We start from the raw sequence: 20,876 nt of genomic DNA, 5'->3' as shown, positions 1-20,876 counted from the left end.
GAAACGCATGGATGGAGGGGGAAAAAAATCCCTTCTAATCATTTTCAAGTGAAAATGATAAGCTATAATAATGAAAGCCAAAAAAAGCCTGCCTACTTCAAGCAACAAGGAGAAGACAACTGATCGACATTTTCTCCCTGTTTTTACTCAGTCAACTAAATGCATATTTTAAAGAAAGCAAAATCTTTACAGGCACACTTTAATTTATACATGTATCATGTGTACTGAGGCAGAAGGATAAAATGAAGCAAAGCGCTAGATAGCCCATTCTAGCAAATTACATACTCATACCCTCCTGCGAACTCTGGCTCAGCACGACCCAAAAGATGTGCAATGAAGTCTGTCTCACAGCAAACATGTATGTGTCGCTCATGTGGACAGCACCGCAAGCCTTCATAAAGTGCAGCACAGTAGCCCTTCTCTTTGCTGCAATCAAGTTCACCAATAAGGATATTGTATGCTCGGAGGACTTTATTTTTGCAATCAGTGCAAAACCTGTTGAAAAGAAAAACCTCAAAATTAAGAACTGGCTGTGTAATTATTTCATGAGGTATATAACAGTGTACTAGACAATGACACTCCCCTCCCATATAGAGCATTAAAAAAAGCCTCCATACACACATTGAAAACATACACATATAAGGTAAATACACATTTAGGAATTACATGGGTATAGCTAGATCTCCATTTGCAAATGCTTTTTAAACTAGAGAAACACATGGGCCTAAAAGAATGAGGCAGGTAAATACCTGTTAGTGCATAAAATACATGGCCAGAAAATATTAGTTGCCAAGGACTAGCTTATCTTCACTTCAAGAGCTATTTGTGCAGGTCAGAAAATAAAACAACAGAGGCTACCAACCAATGACTCTAGGATCCCTCTCCTTTCAGCCCCTGAAGATAGTTGGTATCTTCAGCCAGTACACCTTGATTCAAACTTTTACATTTTAATACATCACCAGCTAAGTATGTGGGGTGGGAAGGGCAAGAAGAATGGGAAAGTGGTACATGTAATTTTTACTTTACTGGTAATTTCCAAAATGTCAAATTCTTTCCTCCAAAAGAAAATGCATGTTTCTCAACACTCAGTCATAATATAGACAACATATATGTAGAAATGTGGTTTAAACTTGACTGTACAAAATGTGGTAAAAGTACAGAAGAGCATGTGAATGTAGAAGGATGTAGAAAAGTTTTCTTTTAGAAACCATTTTTTTTTAAATACAACTTTATAAACAATTGAAAATAACTCACAAATAATAGAATTAGGACTACGACCGAGCAATTTACAGAGAAGTAACTTAAGGTGGTGGGCAATATATTCCACTATAAAGAGCATCAATAGTAATCAAAGAAATGCAAATAAAATCAACAGTAACGTATCATGTACATATAATTCACTATTCAATCAGAAAGAAAAAAGAATAAAGCCTGGTTTCTTTATTTTTGAATTCCTGAAATAAGGAAGAATTCGGTCTGGCGAAAAAGGCAGGCTCACAATATTCATAACTCTGAGAAGATCAGCTGTGGTGGAATGAGGAAATTTTGCTCTCTTTGATTTAGATTCATCTACCCACATGAGCTTATCTATTCCCATAGCTTCAGTCAACATGTCTGACTCTCGACTCTACAGCTCTGCTCAAGTCTCTGTCCTTGCCTGAGGACCAGACCCATATAGAAAAAATGGGCAGCAACACAGATGTCCAAAAGGCAACACATTAAATTTGTTGTCCAAACCCAAGGGCAACACGGTTCCCTTCTTATGTTCCCTTCCATCTGTGTTAAGAAATCACCATTCAATATGGGGATATATGTATACATATAGCTGATTAACTTTGTTATAAAGCAGAAACTAACACACCATTGTAAAGCAATTATACTCCAATAAAGATGATAAAAAATAAATAAATAAAATAAAATGCAATACAAAAAAAAGAAATCACCATTCACACAGTCACCCAGGATGAAACCTCAGTTAATTCCAACTCCTCCTTAGGTCCTGCTTTTAGGGGTGGAGTCAATTGGTATCAATTCTTTCTAAAATTCCCTTGAAGGTCAATTCTTTTCAATTGCCTAGACAGTTTTTAAAAATGCTTAACAGGTTTCCCTGCTTCCACTCTTACTAGCTCTAATGCATCTCTCATACCAAAATAATTTTTTTAAACAAATCCCATTGCCTCAATCTCAGCTTAAAAAACTCCCCACTGTTTATGAATAAAGTTCAAACCCATTAAGGCCTTCAATGACTTCTCTTACCCAATCTACTATTTCCAGCCTTATTTCCCAAGATTCACCTCTCCCTTCATGGTCCCTCTACTCTACCCCGCCCCCCTATACACACCAGATATATAATGGACTTTTTTTTTTTTTAATTGAAGTACAGTTGACTTACAATGTTGTGTTAGCTTCTGGTGTACAGCAAAGTGATTCAGATATATAAATATATATATTCTTTTCCATTATGGTTTATTACAGAATATTGAATATTGTTCCCTGTGCTAGACAGTAGGACCTTGTTTATCTATTTTATATATAGTAGTTTGTATCTGCTAATCCCAAACTCCTAATTTATCCCTCCTCTATTCCCTTCACCCTTCGGTAACCATGAATTTGTCTACGTCTGTGAGCCTGTTTCTGTTTTCTACGTCTGTGAGCCTGTTTCTGTTCTGTAAATGTTTTACTGTATCATATTTTAGATTCCACATACAAGTGATATCATATGGTATTTGTCTTTCTGATTTACTTCACTTAGTATGATAATCTCTAGGTCCATCCATGTTGCTGCAAATGGCATTATTTCATTCTTTTCTATGACTGAGTACTAGTCCACTGTGTGCGTGCATGCGTGTGTGGGTGTGTGTGCATGCACGCACACAGGAAAGTTGAATTCTAGTTATGGGAATTACAGAAGGCTTCTTTAAGGATGGACGTGAAATGAAATGAATATATGTTAAAACAGAAGCTCTAAGCCCATTTTGTGAACAGAGGCAATAATGTTGACAAGTAAAGTTAAATCATTATGTTTCACTAATGCTTAAAAAATAGACACAGAAATATACAAAAATTAACCCAAAATGGGTTAAAGACCTAAACATTAAGACCTGAAACTATAAAAGCCCTAGAAGAAAACATAATAATGGAATAGATGATGATTTCTTGGATATGGCATCAAAAGCACAGGGAACAAAAGAAAAAATAGACAAATGAGACTATATCAAACTTAAAAACTTCTGTGTAGCAAAGGAAACAATGAATAGAGTGAAGGACAACCTATGGAATGGAGAAAATATTTACAAACCATATACTGGATAAGGGGTTAACATCCAGAATAAATAAAGAACTCTTACAACTCAATAACAAAACAAACAAAAAAAGAACCTGATTAAAAAATGGACAAAGGACATGAATAGACATTTCTCCAAAGAAGATATACAAATAACTAATAAGCATATGACAAAATGCTCAATATCACTAATCATCAGGGAAATGCAAATCAAAATCACACAATATCACCTCAAACCCACTGTATGGCCACTATCAAAAAATTAGAAAATAGCAAGTGTTGGCAAGGATCTGGAGAAACTGGAACCCTTGCACACTGTTGATGGGATTGTAAAATGGTGCTGCCAGCATGGCAAATATTATATTGGGTTGGCCAAAAAGTTCGTTTGGGTTTTTCCGTGACATTGTACAGAAAAACCAGAATGAACCTTTTGGCCAATCCAATAGTACAGCATTTCTTCAAAAAATTAAACACAGAGCTATCATATAATCGAGCAATCCTAGTTCTGGGAATATATACAAAAGAATTAAAAACAGGATCTCGAAGAGCTTTTTGCACACACTCATGTTCACTGCAGCATTGTTCACAATAGCCAAGATGTGGGAACAACCTAAATGTCCACTGACAGGTGAATGTGGTGTATACATACAATGGAACATTATTCATCCTCAAAAAGAAGAAAATTCTGTCATCTGTTACAACGAGGATGAACCTTATGGACATTATGCTAAGTGAAATAAGTCAGACACAAAAAGACAAATACTGCACGATTCCACTCACATGAGTTATATAAAGTAACTAAACTGAAAGTAACAAAAAAACAGAATGGTGGCTTGCGGTGGGTGAGGGGAGGGGTAAATGAGGAGTTATTGTTCAATGGATGTGGTATAGCTTCAGTCATGCTACATGAAAAAATTCTAGAGATCCACTGTACAACAATGAGCAAATAGTTAACAATACTGTACTGAACACTTAAAAACTGTTAAGAGGGCAAGTATAAGTTATGTTTTTTTATCACAATTAAAAAAAATCTTCCCCTTGGTGGGAGAAATGGTCACGGACACAGAAATAAAAATACTTCCGCGTTTTCAAGCTATAATGTAAGTTTAGATTTTTGAGTAAATAAATGGTTAAATGTCATACAGTACCAATAATGAAACTTGAAATATTTTCCCCATATCTTACTGCTTTAAATCCTCAGTCTAATATGTTTGTACGTAATCATAAGTAACATAAGTAAACAGCAATTCAAAAATTTATATGTAAGCCACAAGAATGAAAGTGATTTTTCCTGTTTTCAAAAGTAACCTTGCACACAAATTTAAAAAACATTTTCTTGGGCTTCCCCAGTGGCGCAGTGGTTGAGAGTCTGCCTGCCAATGCAGGGGACACGGGTTCGTGCCCCAGTCTGGGAAGATCCCACATGCCGCGGAGCGTCTAGGCCCGAGAGCCATGGCCGCTGAGCCTGCGCGTCCGGAGCCTGTGCTCCGCAACGGGAGAGGCCACAACAGTGAGAGGCCCGCGTACCACAAAAAAAAAAAAAAAAAATTTTCTTAATTCAGAGGTTTCAGTTTCCTAACACCTCATTTCCAATAATGTACTATCATAAAATTTAACTGGCTAAATAGTGTTATAAAATCTTTATTATAAAGTGCTCAGAAAAGTCCCCTAAATAAAGTAGAAGTGCCAAGAAGGTCCATTATTCAGACGTTTAGAAATCATTTTCAACTGACTGTACCTCAAAAACTCAACCTGTACCTAAAACAACTAGATACACAAGATTAACAAGGACTTGCAAATCTGGCATGCAAAGGTTCACTGATGCACTTACTGCGTGCCAGATACTGTTCTAAGTAAGTCTTATTATGTATCATCAATCCTCACGACAAATTTCCTATTAAGACCATTTCTATCATTATTTTTGTCTTAAAAAAGAAAAACACTGAGGCACAGAAAAGGAATTTGTACAAAGTTATAATCAGTAGAACCCAGATTCAATGCAATCTCCCTTAATTGCTCTCTTAATTGTACTTCTCCCCTCATCCTTAACATATTTATAAAATGGACTCCACCTTTCTTATAAATTACTGCCCCTTAAACACAGGAAATATCTAAAACCAATATAGGAAATTCCAAAACATTAGCTATAGTAACTAGTAATTTATCACCCGAAAAAGCTATCTTTTGGGGACCAATTCATATTGAATACAAGGATCAATTCATATTGAAAGAGAAAGGAATCTATAACAGACCTATACATTTATGTTTTACCGTTAAAAATCCCCCTCCCAAACTCCAAATAATTGACATATTCTCTACTCTCTTAGGTATAATCAACTAAGGCAAAAAACAAGAAAGTTTGTAATTCTAAAAAAAAAAAACCCTTAATAAACTTAGTATGCAGGTAAAGTCATTAGCTCATTGCCATACAAACATCAGTGTTGATAATGCCAGTTTTTATTATTTACATGTTTTCTAGAAGTATCCCCAAAGTAATTGTGTATATCTCTCCCAAAGTCAAAGGACACACAACTACAAACCCAACATGTGACAAATTTATATGAAAACAGTACAACTCCCCCCCAAGAACGCCATCTCTAGATGGCTCCCTTACCAGTTTCCTTTCCTACTGCACTCTCCCTCCCTATGAATTTCCAAATGTTAATGACACTTAGAAAATTCCTTTGTAAAGTAGTATTCTAAAAAGAAAAATCTGAAGTTACTTTTATAGTACAGGAAGCACATGAATTCCAACTCTATTTTTAGGTCTTCACAATTAAAGAAAATTAATTCAAAATACTACTAAGTAAAAGCTGCTATTTTAACTTTAATTTTGAAAAATGACATCATGAAATGCTTCTATCATAAAAACAAGGAGTACTAGAATTTCCACAGTGATTAAGTACACTTTACTTGATTTACAGTTATTGTGCGTTTCTTGAAAGGCTGGCCTGGAACCAACAGGTAGAAATTACAAAAAATGGAAATGCTGGCCTAACACAAGTCAGCCAACACTGAGAGTCATCCTATAAAGGAACTGCCTACCCTAACATTAAACTCCGCCTCACGTCAGGTATTAACGGGAAGGCTGGAGTACTATTATGTGAAGAAGGTCAGTGACAGGTCAGTCTGGAAGACTGACAGCTAAGGCGCCTTCCAACTACACCATGATGATCTTTGGACTTACCTGTGTTTTCGCAGATACGTTTCTAGTGTTTCCAAAAGACAACTAGAGTCAATTAAAACTACTTCATCCCTGCATTCTTGGGACATTAGTTCCCATACGTCCATCCAACAACCTCTGCAGAAAGAATCAAATCTTAGTGAGAAGAAGGAATATACAAGGGTAAAACATTTAAAAAAGGTGAGTAAAGGATTGCTTGATTTTACCTGGCTGTTCCCTGGAAAGGTCCATAATGGAAAATGATCCTACACTTGCTGTCCTTCCTGTGGTCTTCACTACTTCTCTTATATGTACTTAACTTCTCTGAACTGAAACTGCTACTGCTCCCTTCACTGTAGTACAGTACAGTACAAAGCTTAGTGACACTGAGATAATCTGAAGGAATAATTTCTATAGTCTAAATTAAAATCATGAACTCTTTAATACATTAAGATATTAGTACGATAAGTTTGCAAATTTGTATATAATTACATATTTAACCATATTAAAATGTTACTTAGACAGGTGCTCATATCTTTATACAAAAACTTCTGCTCAACTATTAAGTTTACCTGATATAATTTAACAACATTTACACTTATCAAGATAGTAACTGGTTAAAATACTAAGCATTTTATGAGCAAATCTACTTGGAATGTTTTAAACTCAAAAGGGCTGAAAAAAAATAAAATATTTTCACCTATAAACATGGATCAATCTTCCACAAATTGAAAATACTAAAAAGTGTTGATCTACTTAATGTGATTTTATAGCTAGCCCATGGCAACAAAATTCTTATCTACCTTCACATTTACAAGTAACTGGGAAAGTCACAGATTAATCTAATTATAGTAAATAAATTTTTATTTTTACTAAAATAAAGATAGCATACTAAGATGAACACTTTACACAGCCTAAATTAGTAGTAAGTACTATACAAATAATTTTTTGAAAACTTCCTAAAAACTTCCCAGACTCTCCCTCCCCCACAGGTTGCAATGTGGCACTGGTCATGCATTTTGCTTGGCTGCAGATGTGCATTCCAAGAGAAATATGTTTCTATATTCCATTCAATGATAGTCTTCTTGATTTTTCATGATTCTGAACAACTGGCTCCTGCCTGTTCTTCTGCAGGGTCTCACTACAGTCCTAGAAATTCATTACCTGGGATGCTTGAGATGGAAGAACTTCTGAATCTTTACTTAACCTACTCTATATACCTAAATAAGTATTTCTCAACCCCCTGCCCACCCTATAAGGTCATACGTACAATTCAGCTCCCTACTCCCATCTCACAAGGGCTCAGGCCAAGGATCAATGTTCCTTATTTTTGAAACAAAAACCTCAATTCCTGCTCTGCCCTGCATCTTATATCCTTCTATTCTCATCTCCCAAATTTGCAATTTTCTATGCCTGAGTGATCCATAATCTAAAACTGAGTAACTCTCAAACTCAAGTTCTCATTATTGAGGAAAAGGTTCATGAAATCAGAGCTGGGGAATGATTATTATACCATCAGAATGTGAAAGCATTATTCTAAAAAAAGCTTGAAAAAAATTTCTACAGCTCAAATCAAGATTTTATCCATAATCTCTCCAGACCAAATGTCTTTATATCACTCCTTCCTTTCAAGATCAAGCTCTCTAAAAAAGGAAGTCTTTTCACTTCCTTGTTCTACTCCCACACCTTCCACTCACAGTTTAACCCATTACAACCTTGCACTGCATGCACTTTTCTACCCATGCTGATCTAGATTGTTTCCATTCAGCCACAGATCTGCTCATCAAGATCACCAATTATCTCAGTGTTGCTATATCCAACAGACACTTTTGGGTCCCTGATAACTCAGCAACCTTCAACACAGCTTACCAACCACCGCCCGCCCCCCGCCGCCCCACACTCTTTTCCCTTGGCTTCCTCCTACCTCTCTGGCGATTCTTTCTCGAGTTTCTTTAGGCTTATTCTTTCTACCATTAAACTGAATTCCTCAGCATTCTTTTCTACTACTCTACTCTTCCTCTAGGTGATCTTATACAGTTGAACAACATGAGGCTGAATTGCGCAGGTCCACTTATGCACGGATTGTTTTCAGTAGTAAATACCACAGTACTACACAATTTGCAGTTCGTGGAATCTGAGGATACGAAGGAACCATGTATACAAAGGGCCAACTAGAAGTTACACAAATTTTCCATTGCGTGGAGGGTCGGTGCTCCTAACCCCTGCACTGTTCCAGTCAACTGTAGGGACTTCCCTGGTAGTCCAGTGGTTAAGAATCTGCTTTCCAATGCAGGGGATGCGGGTTCGATCCCTGGTCGGAGAACTAAGATTCCCACATGCTGCAAGGCAACTAAGCCCGCGCACCACAACTACTGTACTGAGCCCAGGCGCTCTGAAGCCTGCGTGCTGCAACGAAGATCCCACATGCCCCAACGAAGATCCCACGCGCCGCAACCAAGACCCGACGCAGCCAAATAAATAAATTAATTTTTTTAAAAAAAGAGTCAACTGTATATCATTCATCAGCTACAGGCCTACAACTCTGGCCTAGACCTTTCTTTCAGACCTCGCACTTACTCCCAGACAGACAATAACTTGGGTTTATTTGCATGAATGTGAGAATACTCTCAAGAAAACTGAACTAGATTGTTACTACTGATTAGGCTAAAAGGTAATTAACTGTATTACACTTTCCCCTGAAGAAAATCTAGAGAGAGAAAGGGGGGAACAACACAGGGAAAATATAAAAAGAAAAGTCATAGTAGCATAGAATGGCAGTGACCATCCAAAGTGGAGGAGAAGTCTTGGCTAAGCAGACTAAACTCTCTGGCCTGCTATCTACATGGCTTGTGGGAATAACTGAAGCTACCTTAGGAGGTGTTGCTTAACTAACTCCACTCACACTGACTGCATAACTCAGCAAACAACCTTGCAAAACATTTGTCTTCCCATGTGGTGGGGCTAGAGCTGAAGCAGGATGTGAAGTCTGTGGAGGACTGTTTTTTGTTTTTAAGCTGAAATATAGGAAAACATAGCTGTATGTCAATTTAATAAAAGTAGATAACTGATGAAGCAAAGTCAGAGAGAAAAAGAGAAGAGGTGGAATCTGGAGCAAAAGTGGAAGGACTGGTCTTTGAAGGAAGGTGGCAATGAGCACAGATGTTTAAGATGTTGGGGTAGCTGTTGCTTTTCAGCTCCTCAATGAAGAATATTCATAACAAAAACACAGAAGGCAGCCTTTGTATTATATCATACTACTCTGTGGCTTTAGTCAACAGGTTATTCAGAAAAGGTTACTGTCTAATGAGAAAATTAGAATGGATTCTGCATTCAGAAAGTCAGGAATTCTTTAAAGACATTGGTAAATCAGGTATATGAAATAATTATCCTTAGATAAGCACTTTAGGTTGTGTAGAGCTTTACTGGGTTCAGAGCTCTCACACTTAGAAATCATATAAAGTGTGGTTCTTGTTTAGATCTTGATTCTAACAAATCAGTGTAAGAAGACACTTTTAGAGAGAGTTGGGGAAATCTGAATATGAACTGGGTATTAGATTATTATAGTTAAAAGTTTTGTTAGGTGTTACAATGGCACTGTCATGAAAGAAAATATCACTGCATTCAGAGATGAATGTGGAAATATGTAGTAGTAAAATAACATGATGCCTGGAACTTGCTTTAAAATACTTCAGCAGGGCTTGCCTGGTGGCACAGTGGTTGAGAGTCCGCCTGCTCATGCAGGGGACACGGGTTCGTGCCCTGGTCTGGGAAGATCCCACATGCCGCGGAGCGGCTGGGCCCGTGAGCCACGGCCACTGAGCCTGTGTGTCCGGAGCCTGTGCTCCGCAACGGGAGAGGCCACGGCAGTGAGAGGCCCGCGTACCGAGGAAAAAAAAAAAAAAAAACTTCAGCAAAGGAAAAGGTGAACAAATGAAATAAATGTGGCAAATCTTGATAACTACTGAGTCTAGGTGAAGGTATTTGGGGGTAAGAGGGTCCTTGTATAGTCTCTCTACTTTTCTATGTGTTTGACAGTTTTCATAATAAAAGTTTAAAAACTTTTTTGTTCCTGAGTATAGAAAAAAAAAAGGATTATTAACTATTAACACACCACCACCTGGTCACCTAGGTCTTTTTACCAGAGCGGAAAATGTCAATTTAACAATGGTGTCAACACTACTAATGAGATATCCAAAATAAACTAATTTTTAAAATTAATTCAGAAGTATAGTTTTACATCATCTCATTCTCTCCCCAAACAAAAGTTACTTCTTAGAAACTCCCTTCAAATTCCACTGCTTCTCCTTACCACCCCCAACCCCAAGCAATTTTGAAGGGGCAACTGTGACACTGTGCTGCTTCTGGGGGCAGAAGCAGCCTTGGACACTGTAGCTCCTAACCAAGAAGAAAACTGCAAGTTAGTTACATAAATTCACATTGCTATAACTGATTCAAGATTTTTTTTTAAATCCTTGATAAATTATTAGGGAGACCTAGAGACAAGGAAGACAAGAAAAATAATTTATACATTATGACTATTACATAGATTAAAAAAACGATACCACGACTTTGAAAAATTTAATATTGGCTACATAAATTTCCACAAAGATCTCAACCTCCTTTCTCTGAAACATATTTAATACAAGGAAAAAAAAAACTTAAAAAAAAAAAATCAAACCTATGTAGTCCCAATGCAAAAAGGCCTACAGAACCAGGAGACATTTATTTTGACCAATTAAGTGGTTTTTATGTTACAGTGTAAACAATTAATGAAATAAAACTAGCAGGGCTTCTTTTCTTTTCACCAAATGTGATCAACATTTATAATCTTAACACCGACAAAGCATCCTGATAATCATTTCTACTTACCCCAAAGGTTTTGGTTTGTGCGTATCTAAGGAGTGCAACTGACATCTCTTGTTCTTTTTACTTTTTGGAATAGCATCTATCATGTCATTTAGTTTGGACCTAATTAAAAATAAAACATTAAAGGTTTGATTAATATTAACTTTTCTTTAGAATTTTCAAAATCTCTATGCCTTTTAGTGAGAAGTATATGTAAAGTATTAGACATATCACTTACTTTGAAAATTTCTCATCAAACTCTAACCCAAGAGTCAGTACATTTATATTCCCTTTCCATTCACAGCCTATCGAAACATTGAAGACCTGCCCTATTCAACATACTCTTGCCCCTAGACTACACGTGTCTCATTCATCCCTGCATCTGCATTGTATCTAGCAGTGTGCCTGGCACTCAAATATTTTATGACTGATTGCTACCTGACTCTCAGCCATACTCCCTTGTCCAAACATTAGATATCTAAACATACACTATCCTTGGGAATTCCCTGGCGGTCCAGTGGTTAGGACTCCGTGCTCTCACTGCTAACAGCCCGGGTTCAATCCCTGGTCGGGGAACTATTATAAAATCCCACAAGCCACGTAGTACGGCCAAAAAAAAAAAAAAAAGGAAACAATAAAAGATACACTATATACACTAAAAGATACACTATAAACAATAAAAGATACGGTATATACACTATCCCTGATGAGGAGCCTTCAACAGAAATTTTATGCAAATATAGAAATACATAAGGCTAACTATCCAAACCCTGCATCCAATCAGCAAAGCTTGTCAACTCTAACTTTTAAATATATTCAGAATCAAATCATGTCTCATCACCTCCACCGTTACCACCCTTGTCCAACTCGCCTCTCTAGCTTAATCAACTGCAACAACTGGCCTCCCAAATGGTCTCTTTGCTTCTACAGTTTGCCTTTACACACTATGTTTCACTTAGCAGCTGGAGTCATCTTTTCAAAACAAAAATCACATTATGTTATTTCTCGATTCAAAAACCCTCCAAGGCTTCTTTTCTGAGGGAGAGTAAAAATCCGAAGTCTCTACCACCACCTCAAAGTAGGTTTGGTCTTCAGACCTCTTCTCTTTTCCTATTTACACTTACCCTTTGGTGATCACATCTCATCTCATGGGTTTAAATATACATATAAATACTATATATATGTTGATGACACAAATTTATATCTCTAGGCCAGAACTCTCTGAACTCTACCTGGACGTCCAACTGCTATCTCAAATTAACACATCCAAAAGTGAGTTCTGCAAAAGTGCTCCTCTCTCCTCCAGGCCTACCCACTTCAGGAAATGGAAACCATCTGTCCTGCTCTTTAGACCCCAAATCTGGGAATCATCCTTGATGCCCTCCTCCATATCCAATCTACCCAGAAATCCTGTTGGCTCATTCCTCAAAATATATCCAGGATCCAACCATTCCTCATTATCTCCGTGGCCACTATACTGGTCACTATTATTTCTTGCATGGACTATATTAAACAAGCCTGTTTCTCCACCCTTCCATGACCCTTCTACTTATTCTCAACACAGAGGTGACAGTAAGCAAAACTTCAAGGGAGACCATGTATTCCTCTGCTCAAAACCTTCCCAAATCTTCCCATCTCAGAGTTAAAAATACAAAAGACCTCAAGATGGCACTCCATAATTAGGCCTTTTAGTACTCCTGTGACCTCATCTTTTATTACCATTCCCTTCATTCATCTGGCTCCAGCCACAATGGCTCCCTTGCTGTTCTTCAAACATTCCAGGAAAACTCCCACCTCTGAACCTTTACATTTGCTGCTCCTTCTTTGCCTTCCCCCAGATATCTACATGCTTCACTCACTTCATTCAAATCTATATTCAATGTCATTTTATCAGAGAGGCCTTCCCTGACCACTCTCCATATGAATTCTACCCACTCATTGTCTATCTCCCTTACTGGTTTGTCTTTGTAACTTAACATCCTTGACAAATTATGTATTTGTTTACTGCCTGCCTCTCCCCACATGAGAAAAGAAACTTTACAGCCACTGGCACATAGGAGTTACTCAATAAAAGTGTTGAATCTGGACTCAAGCTTTGCCCCAACCAAATTTAGAAAAAAAGCTGCCACTGTCACCAAGTTTAAAAATTTAACAAACTCATTGTTTCTTAATTGATTATACTCACCCATGTACATAAAATAATGTATAAAGTTTCTTTGCATCAGTCATGCAGCTTCGAGTTACAGATAGGACTCCCTTGGGCCCCACAGTCAGGGGTTCAAGGGCAGGATTTCCAGACTCTACAAGCTGGGAAAAGAGGCGCTCCACACTTCGACGACAACCAACACATGGGACAAGCTGAGAAAGTGCGCTCAAGACTTCACGCGATGTCACCACCATGGCAATACTTAGATCTTGCTGCTTAAGCATACTATGTCGCTGAGAGAAGAGGGAAAGAAAAATAGAGTTTGTAAGAAAGACATGAAATGACTCTTTCACCACTCTTTCTGGTTCCTATCCTTGTGCAGTGAGTACAGCCTGGGCAGGGCTTGCCATCTCTATCTGCAACTGAGTCAGTAAGGCAAGGCAGTCGGCCTTGTCCATGCTGTACTGAGTTTGCTCCACAAATCCCCGTTCTAGAATCTAGGGTATAAAAAACTCCACTTAGGATGACAGGGCTATGCAGTATGTGACCCAGCATAGGAAAAAGAAGCCCTGCATGTGGAAATTTAGTGCCTGTCAAATGTGCATTAAGCTTAGTACTCTCACTTAAAATAAAAAATTTCAGAAAGGAAAGAAAGAAAAGAATAAAGACACAAAGCAGCTTTACCATGTCTTTTTCTCAACCTTTAGCAACACACTACATTTAGCTACACAAGTCAAGTCAGGATAGTGATCATGTAGAGCAGCAATTCTCAACCTGGAGGTATGGGCAGGTATGTCATGGATTAGTGGGAGAGAACAAGGCCTATCTTACCTATGTAGGAGCCTGCAGTGAGTAACTAAAATGCTGGTGCATATGAATGTTATCTGTTGGTTATGACAAGGAAGAGAAATGACTGAGAACCATAGCTGTAGAGAAATGGGCAAAACTCATAAATAACTTCTACTTAGATGGAGTTATAGTTATACTACAAGTAATACCTCCAGTTTACAAAAAAAAAAAACAGATGAGAAAGTAAGATAACTCCCAAAAAGGATATTCTCACATTTACTATTAACCTTTAATTCAAAGTTTTCTCCAAAAGTTGAAATAGAATTTTGAAATAAAGTAACCATTTATCTTCCTTTACCTTGATCATATATAGTGTATTTACAAAGTATCACACTGTTTAATAATGAAATAAGACTGGGAGTTTTGGGTTAGTAGATGCAAACTATTACATTTAGAATGGATAAACAAGGTCCTACTGTATAGCACAGGGAACTATATCCAATCTCCTGGGATAAACCATAATGCAAAAGAATATAAAGAACATATATATGTGTATAACTGAGTCACTGTGCTGTACAGCAGAAATTAGCACAACATTGTAAATCAACTATACTTCAATAAAAAATTAAATTAAAAAACAAATAAAAATCAGAAAATTCACTATACAAGATTAATTTTTTTTACTGAACAAAACAATTACTACAGAAAAAAACGAAGTTCTCAATGAAAAGCTGTCTGCTCTACCTTCTAAAAACAGGGAAATTAAATTTAAACTAAATTTAAACTGGTGAAATTAAAGCCTTACAGACATGTAACATGATAACACACCACCACCAAATCTTTCACATCACAGGTATGTAAATATACCTGGAACAATAGTAAAAGAAAGCAACCTCACTGCAATCTTAAGACCTAAAGAGTCCTAGGTAAAACAAAATTAATACTTACAGGTAAAATTTTAAATGACTCTTTAAAACACACATACATACATACACACACATGCGCACACGCGCACACACACACCATTTAAAACATTAATTTTTAAAACTATTACCTGAATGAACTGCTTTAGTTGTGCACCATTATTTTGATGCCCATCGAGATTTAACACATTGTCAGGAAATTCCATCACCATCTTAATATGCAAAAAAATAAAAATCAATTATTTTATCCTCTTTGAGCACATGATACAGACTATTTTATAGTCTCCTAGGATAGAAATAGACCCCTAAAGCCCAATTTGCTCCCTCCCACTTCCATCAAAAAGTTAAAAAAAATCCAAGTTACAGTTTCTAAAGCTAGAAATGGTATAGTCATTAAAATCAAGGGCACTGAAGTCAGGCAGACTTGAATTCAAATCCCAGCTCTATCACTTACAATTTATGTCATAATTCTGGGCAAGTTATTTAACCTGATTTTCAGCTTCCTCATTTGTAAAATGAGATTAAATAATAATTTTTCGTATCTCTCATCAAACGGGTTGTGAGGATTAAATTATATTTTAAAATGTTTGTTGCAGTGGCTAATAATAGCATTTAATAAGTGAAATAACCTGATATCTTACATTAAATATCCTGATATTTTCAGTTATTCCTCAACTACAGAATATAATAAATCTTACCATGTAAATGACTATATAATGACTTCACTACACACACACACACACACACACACACACACACACACACACACTCAGAATAATACCCAGCACATAGTAAATGTTTGCTCTAATCATGAACCGAAAAAAATATACTGTGATATTTATTCGATTATCAAAATTCACTACCAGAGGAAGAGGGATACATAAAGCTTAAGGATGTCGCAGGATGTCAGATAATGGGAATTAGTAATCAGCACATTTCACTGATTTGTGACATCACCAAAGTACCTTAGTTATGTACCACTAGAAAAGAGCCATTATAACTGGAAAATGTCACCAAACGAAAGAAGCATACCAATTTCAGAGATGTTAAATGTGAAAAAAAAGTATGCCTTCAAAACAATGAAATAAAGTAACACATTTGTATCTTAACTAAAACACTGTTAAACATATCAAACATACTGTGCTAGAACAAACTTCTATTTCCAGATGACAAGGGGCACAAACTCCTACACACCCAAAGAGTGAAGTCAGGATAAAGAGACCATTTGAGGCAAAACCAAAGAACTAAAAAACCCCACCCACCTGAATGTGATCTTAAAAAGATTCCTCCCTTCACCAACCAGCACCACAAAGACCTGCTTCTTTAATCAAGTGACCATTCTTTCCCCTCCACATTAGAAATGAGAGCCTAAAAACATGCTTGTTCTAGCAGTAAACTGAGGACTAAACAAGTAAGGCAAATATAAGCAACAGATATAAGACATTTTCTTTATTAAGAAGGGACTACTGGATATGTGAACTAGAAAGACAAGTGGATACTAAGGATGGACAATGACGCCAACACCGATTCAACAATCCAGAGGACTTCAGTGTATTTCACAGGCTCAAAAACTGCATGTACAATATGATTCAAATTTTTATGTGTATATTTTCTTACAGAAAAAGAAAATACATAATATATTAGATGTGGCTATCTCTAGGCAGTGAAAAGATACATGACTTTTTTCTTTACATGTTCCTATCTTTCCCAAATGTATTATAATACACATATACCACTTATTACCGGGGAAAGAGCTACTGTTCCTTGTTTCCAATTCTATATTCATTATACCATATTCAGAGACATGCTTCCATTTCAATAGCTTTTACTATTCTGGAAGTTTCTTCTTCCATACATACAGACTACATGTCCTTATCTCACAATTTTAGGATCAATTATCCAGTTTTCAGGTTAATCAACTTCTCTCCAGTTTTCCCTCTCAGAGTTGTCTTATCTCCAAAGAGTGGTGGTGATAATAATAAAGACATTTAATGTAGCTTTATGCATACTAGCCATTGCTCTAAACACTGTCATATATTAACTTTGCCAACAGTACAAAGTAAAACTGGTCATCTAGTCATCTTAATAATCCTGGTATTAGAAATCCTGACCCATGAAGACTGAAAAAAGAATACTGCAATTAACTCACATTATGTTTTCTGGAATCACCACATGGTTTAAAACACAAAGAAATTAACTGTCAAGTCATAAAAAAGGTATAGGATAAACTTTTAAAGCCACATAGCTCAACAGAACACTGCAGGTCACTCCACATCTACCATTTAAGCAACTAATACCTTGATTTGCATTTCCACTTGCTTTATACAAATATACACCATTTCACCACATATTAATTGCCACCATAAAAAAAAACTGAGACAATTACCTATACTACTTTAAGATCAAAGCTACTCAATTTACCAAATCAAGGTCTCTCCAGTCCAGTTCATAGGTGAAATCCTAAATTGACTCCGTGTAAGTGAATTATTTTTATTCTGATCAACCATATTTTATTGTTTTAATAATTAAAGCAGGGGCTTCCCTGTTGGCGCAGTGGTTAAGAATCTGCCTGCCAATGCAAGGGACACGGGTTCGAGCCCTGGTTCAGGAAGATGCCACACGCCGCGGAGCATCTAAGCCAGTGTGCCACAACTACTGAGCCTGAGCTCTAGAGCCCACGAGCCACAACTACTGAGCCCACGTGCCACAACTACTGAAGCCTGCACGTCTAGAGCCCGTGCTCCGCAACAAAGGGAAGCCACCGCAATGAGAAGCCCGCGCACCGCAACGAAGAGTAGCCCCCACTCACCGCAACTAGAGAAAGCCTGCGCACAGCAACGAAGACCCAACACAGCCAAAAATGAATAAATAAATAAATTTATAGGAAAAAAAAAATTAAAGCAGAGGTCAAAAAATACACCTAACATACTGAGACCTACCAGCTGACCTTTAAAATATATATGTATGGGGCTTCCCTGGTGGTGCAGTGGTTGCGAGTCCGCCTGCCGATGCAGGGGACACGGGTTCGTGCCCCGGTCCGGGAAGATCCCACATGCCGCGGAGCAGCTGGGCCTGTGAGCCATGGCTGCTGGGCCTGGGCGTCTGGAGCCTGTGCTCCGCAACGGGAGAGGCCACAACAGTGAGAGGCCCGTGTACCGCAAAAAAAAAAATATATATATATATATATATATATACATACATATATACGTATATAAAATTTAATGGATAATACCTACTTTAGGAATCCTTTTTAAAAAGTCTATAAACAGGGTTAAAATTTTAAAAAAACCAAAAACCCCTCATTTCCAATCATTTCATTTTCACCTAACTAGTACAGATAAATGTCAAGATCAGGTCTATTACTGCATCTTTCCTGGGTTTCACTGGCTTGGATAATACTAAATTTTCTCTTGTACATACTCAATACCACTGGGTTAGAAACTTTGCACTCACACTAAGTAACTACTGTCCTTGCCATTCACTTAGGACAATGGCTTTTTAGCTTGCTGTTTACTGGCCAATCACTATATGCTCTTCAATGATGACACCACAATAAAAGGGAAAAAAGGGAAAAAAGAAAAAGAGGAAGATAGAGGATAGCAGCACTATTTTTCCCCATTCTTTAAAACCACTTCCTTGACTTAATCTTCAGATTCTAGGTTACCTAAAGGAAGATGGTCATGTAAAGTATTTCAGGTGTGGTCTCACAGAGGAATCTTTAGTGTTTGGCTTCATGATGAGGTTGCCTATCCCTAGCAAGCCAAAGATAGAACAAGTCATTGTCCTGCAATTACTGCTTTATAAAGTGTATTGAATCCATTACCCACTTTCACTCTTAAGTATCTGTCCTGGTTTCTCCTGACCACAAATAATCTGTTCTTAGCACATTCTCACAAGCTCTAACCCAACAATACTAAGCTTGTATTTATTAAAAATCATTGTCCCTTTAGTTTTAGTTTTTTACTTCCTTATCCTCACAGCCACCTGCAACATCTATCACCTTTGGTAAATTAGTTAAATATTTAATCAAGAGTTGAAAGCAAACAATAAATACTAAACTTCTAACTGATGCTAAATACCTAATCCCCAAAAGGATATGCTACATTTTAAAATCTTTTTTAAGTCTCAATCAAAAAACCTTTATCAGAGTTTCTAGTCCCTTTTAGATTGGTTTGAATTAGAAGGGTAAACTGTGTTCCAGAAATATTGTAGCAATCTGACAGTAAGCATCAATAATTTTATAAAAGGTTTTTATCCTTTGACATGTAATTTTCCTCCCAAACCCTGAAAAAAAAATTGTTAATGCAAAGATTTATGCATTATTTATATTCTTAGAGTATTATTCATAGTAAAAACTAGAACCACCTCTATGTCCAACAAAGGGAGAAGGATTACATTATGGAATGTCACACAACATGGCCACTAAAGCTGTTTAAGAATGACAAGAGAAAATGTTCTCAATATTACATTTAGTGAGAAAAAAGCAAGATATAAAGTGTTACAGAAAACGATAGATCTCAACTCTGCATCTGTGTCTATGATGGGAACTACACCAAATGCTGCTATATTCTTAGCTATCTCTTGGAAGTAGGGTTAAGGATAATTTGTTTTGCAATTATTTTTCAAGATTATTTTATAAGGAGTATATATTTTGACTATTAATTCCTTTAAAAATACTTTAAAAATCTTAATTCTTCAAAGATGTCTTTAAAATAAAATCTGTATTCTGTCCATCTGCTATTCTATAATTCTAATAACACTGAAAAGCATTTTGGCTACATAGTGTACCACTTTCCTGAATATTCCACCAGTTTACTTATTGGAGATTTTCTGAAATACACCTACGTCAGCACTGTACTCAAGTATTCAAACACACTAAACTGCCATATGAGTCTTTTAAATGCGGCTACAACACACCACATGAAAGAGGAGGCTACTTCCTCACATACAAGCTTGTTAATTTCATTTTACAAATCCAACTTAAAATTGCCCAGTTTACCTAAGTAGAGGTTTCAGCTTCTGTTACTAAAACGACAAATATTTGTAACTGATTGTAAACATTACAACTAGACTTAACATCTAGAAGCTAACAAGATTCTAAGACTACTGGAAATAATGATCACACAATGTTTCCTCAGTGCATTACCTATGGACCCTAGGAACAAAGACCAAACCAAAAGTTAACTTCAGGGTGACAATGCCATCAAACTAACAATGGACCCGTGCATAACCCTCTGCTGCAGGCTTCTCCCCTCCCTCTTCCCCAACAGGTGTTTGCTCTACATTATTCCTTTAAGTAGCGTTTGGTAGAATGGTTCTGAAACTTGTTTCCCTAAATATGATGCATTCTTGACAAGATTTTTCACTAACCAGCATTCAATGACCGTGCATAAGTTCCATAACAAAGCAATATATAGTCTCACTCATTTCCTAGTGATAAAAACCCTTCCACAGTAAAGAAAAACTGCACCTTTTCCTAAATAAAATGCTATTTTAAGATATTTAAGTTGAGTAAGCCTAAATTTTATTTGCCTGGGTCACAAGTCCACAATACAATAAAAATGAAACTCAACCACCAGGTCAGTCCAATCCCAACTTCTCTAGAGAAATAAGTACAAAAACAAATCACAGGGCAGGTTACCTCTTCTTCTTTGGAAAATTTTGGAAATTCATCATTGTATAGAGAATAGAGTATAAAACCCCCCAAGCTGACTATTTTAAAGCACT

General features: G+C 36.8%; 1 protein-coding gene across 8 annotated transcripts in view; it reads right to left on the bottom strand.

Moving 5' to 3' along the window:
* Positions 1–20,876, bottom strand: part of GGNBP2 (gametogenetin binding protein 2) — a 31,879-nt gene that overhangs the window by 7,901 nt on the left and 3,102 nt on the right. For 5 of the 8 annotated variants that reach the window (XM_079905420.1, XM_079905417.1, XM_079905416.1 and 2 more), the window contains 6 exons: positions 15,281–15,361; positions 13,477–13,730; positions 11,316–11,414; positions 6,674–6,799; positions 6,471–6,584; positions 286–495 (listed from right to left, as the gene is read on the bottom strand). In XM_079905420.1, the coding sequence (XP_079761546.1) occupies positions 286–495; positions 6,471–6,584; positions 6,674–6,799; positions 11,316–11,414; positions 13,477–13,730; positions 15,281–15,361 (884 nt within the window). The remainder of the gene's footprint in view (positions 1–285; positions 496–6,470; positions 6,585–6,673; positions 6,800–11,315; positions 11,415–13,476; positions 13,731–15,280; positions 15,362–20,876) is intronic. The other 3 variants (XM_079905419.1, XM_079905421.1, XM_079905422.1) reach the window with 3 other exon arrangements.

This window comes from Stenella coeruleoalba (assembly GCF_951394435.1).
Source record: "Stenella coeruleoalba genome assembly, chromosome: 19".
NCBI classification, from domain to species: Eukaryota; Metazoa; Chordata; class Mammalia; order Artiodactyla; family Delphinidae; genus Stenella; species Stenella coeruleoalba.
This window is presented reverse-complemented; position numbering and strand designations above follow the sequence as displayed.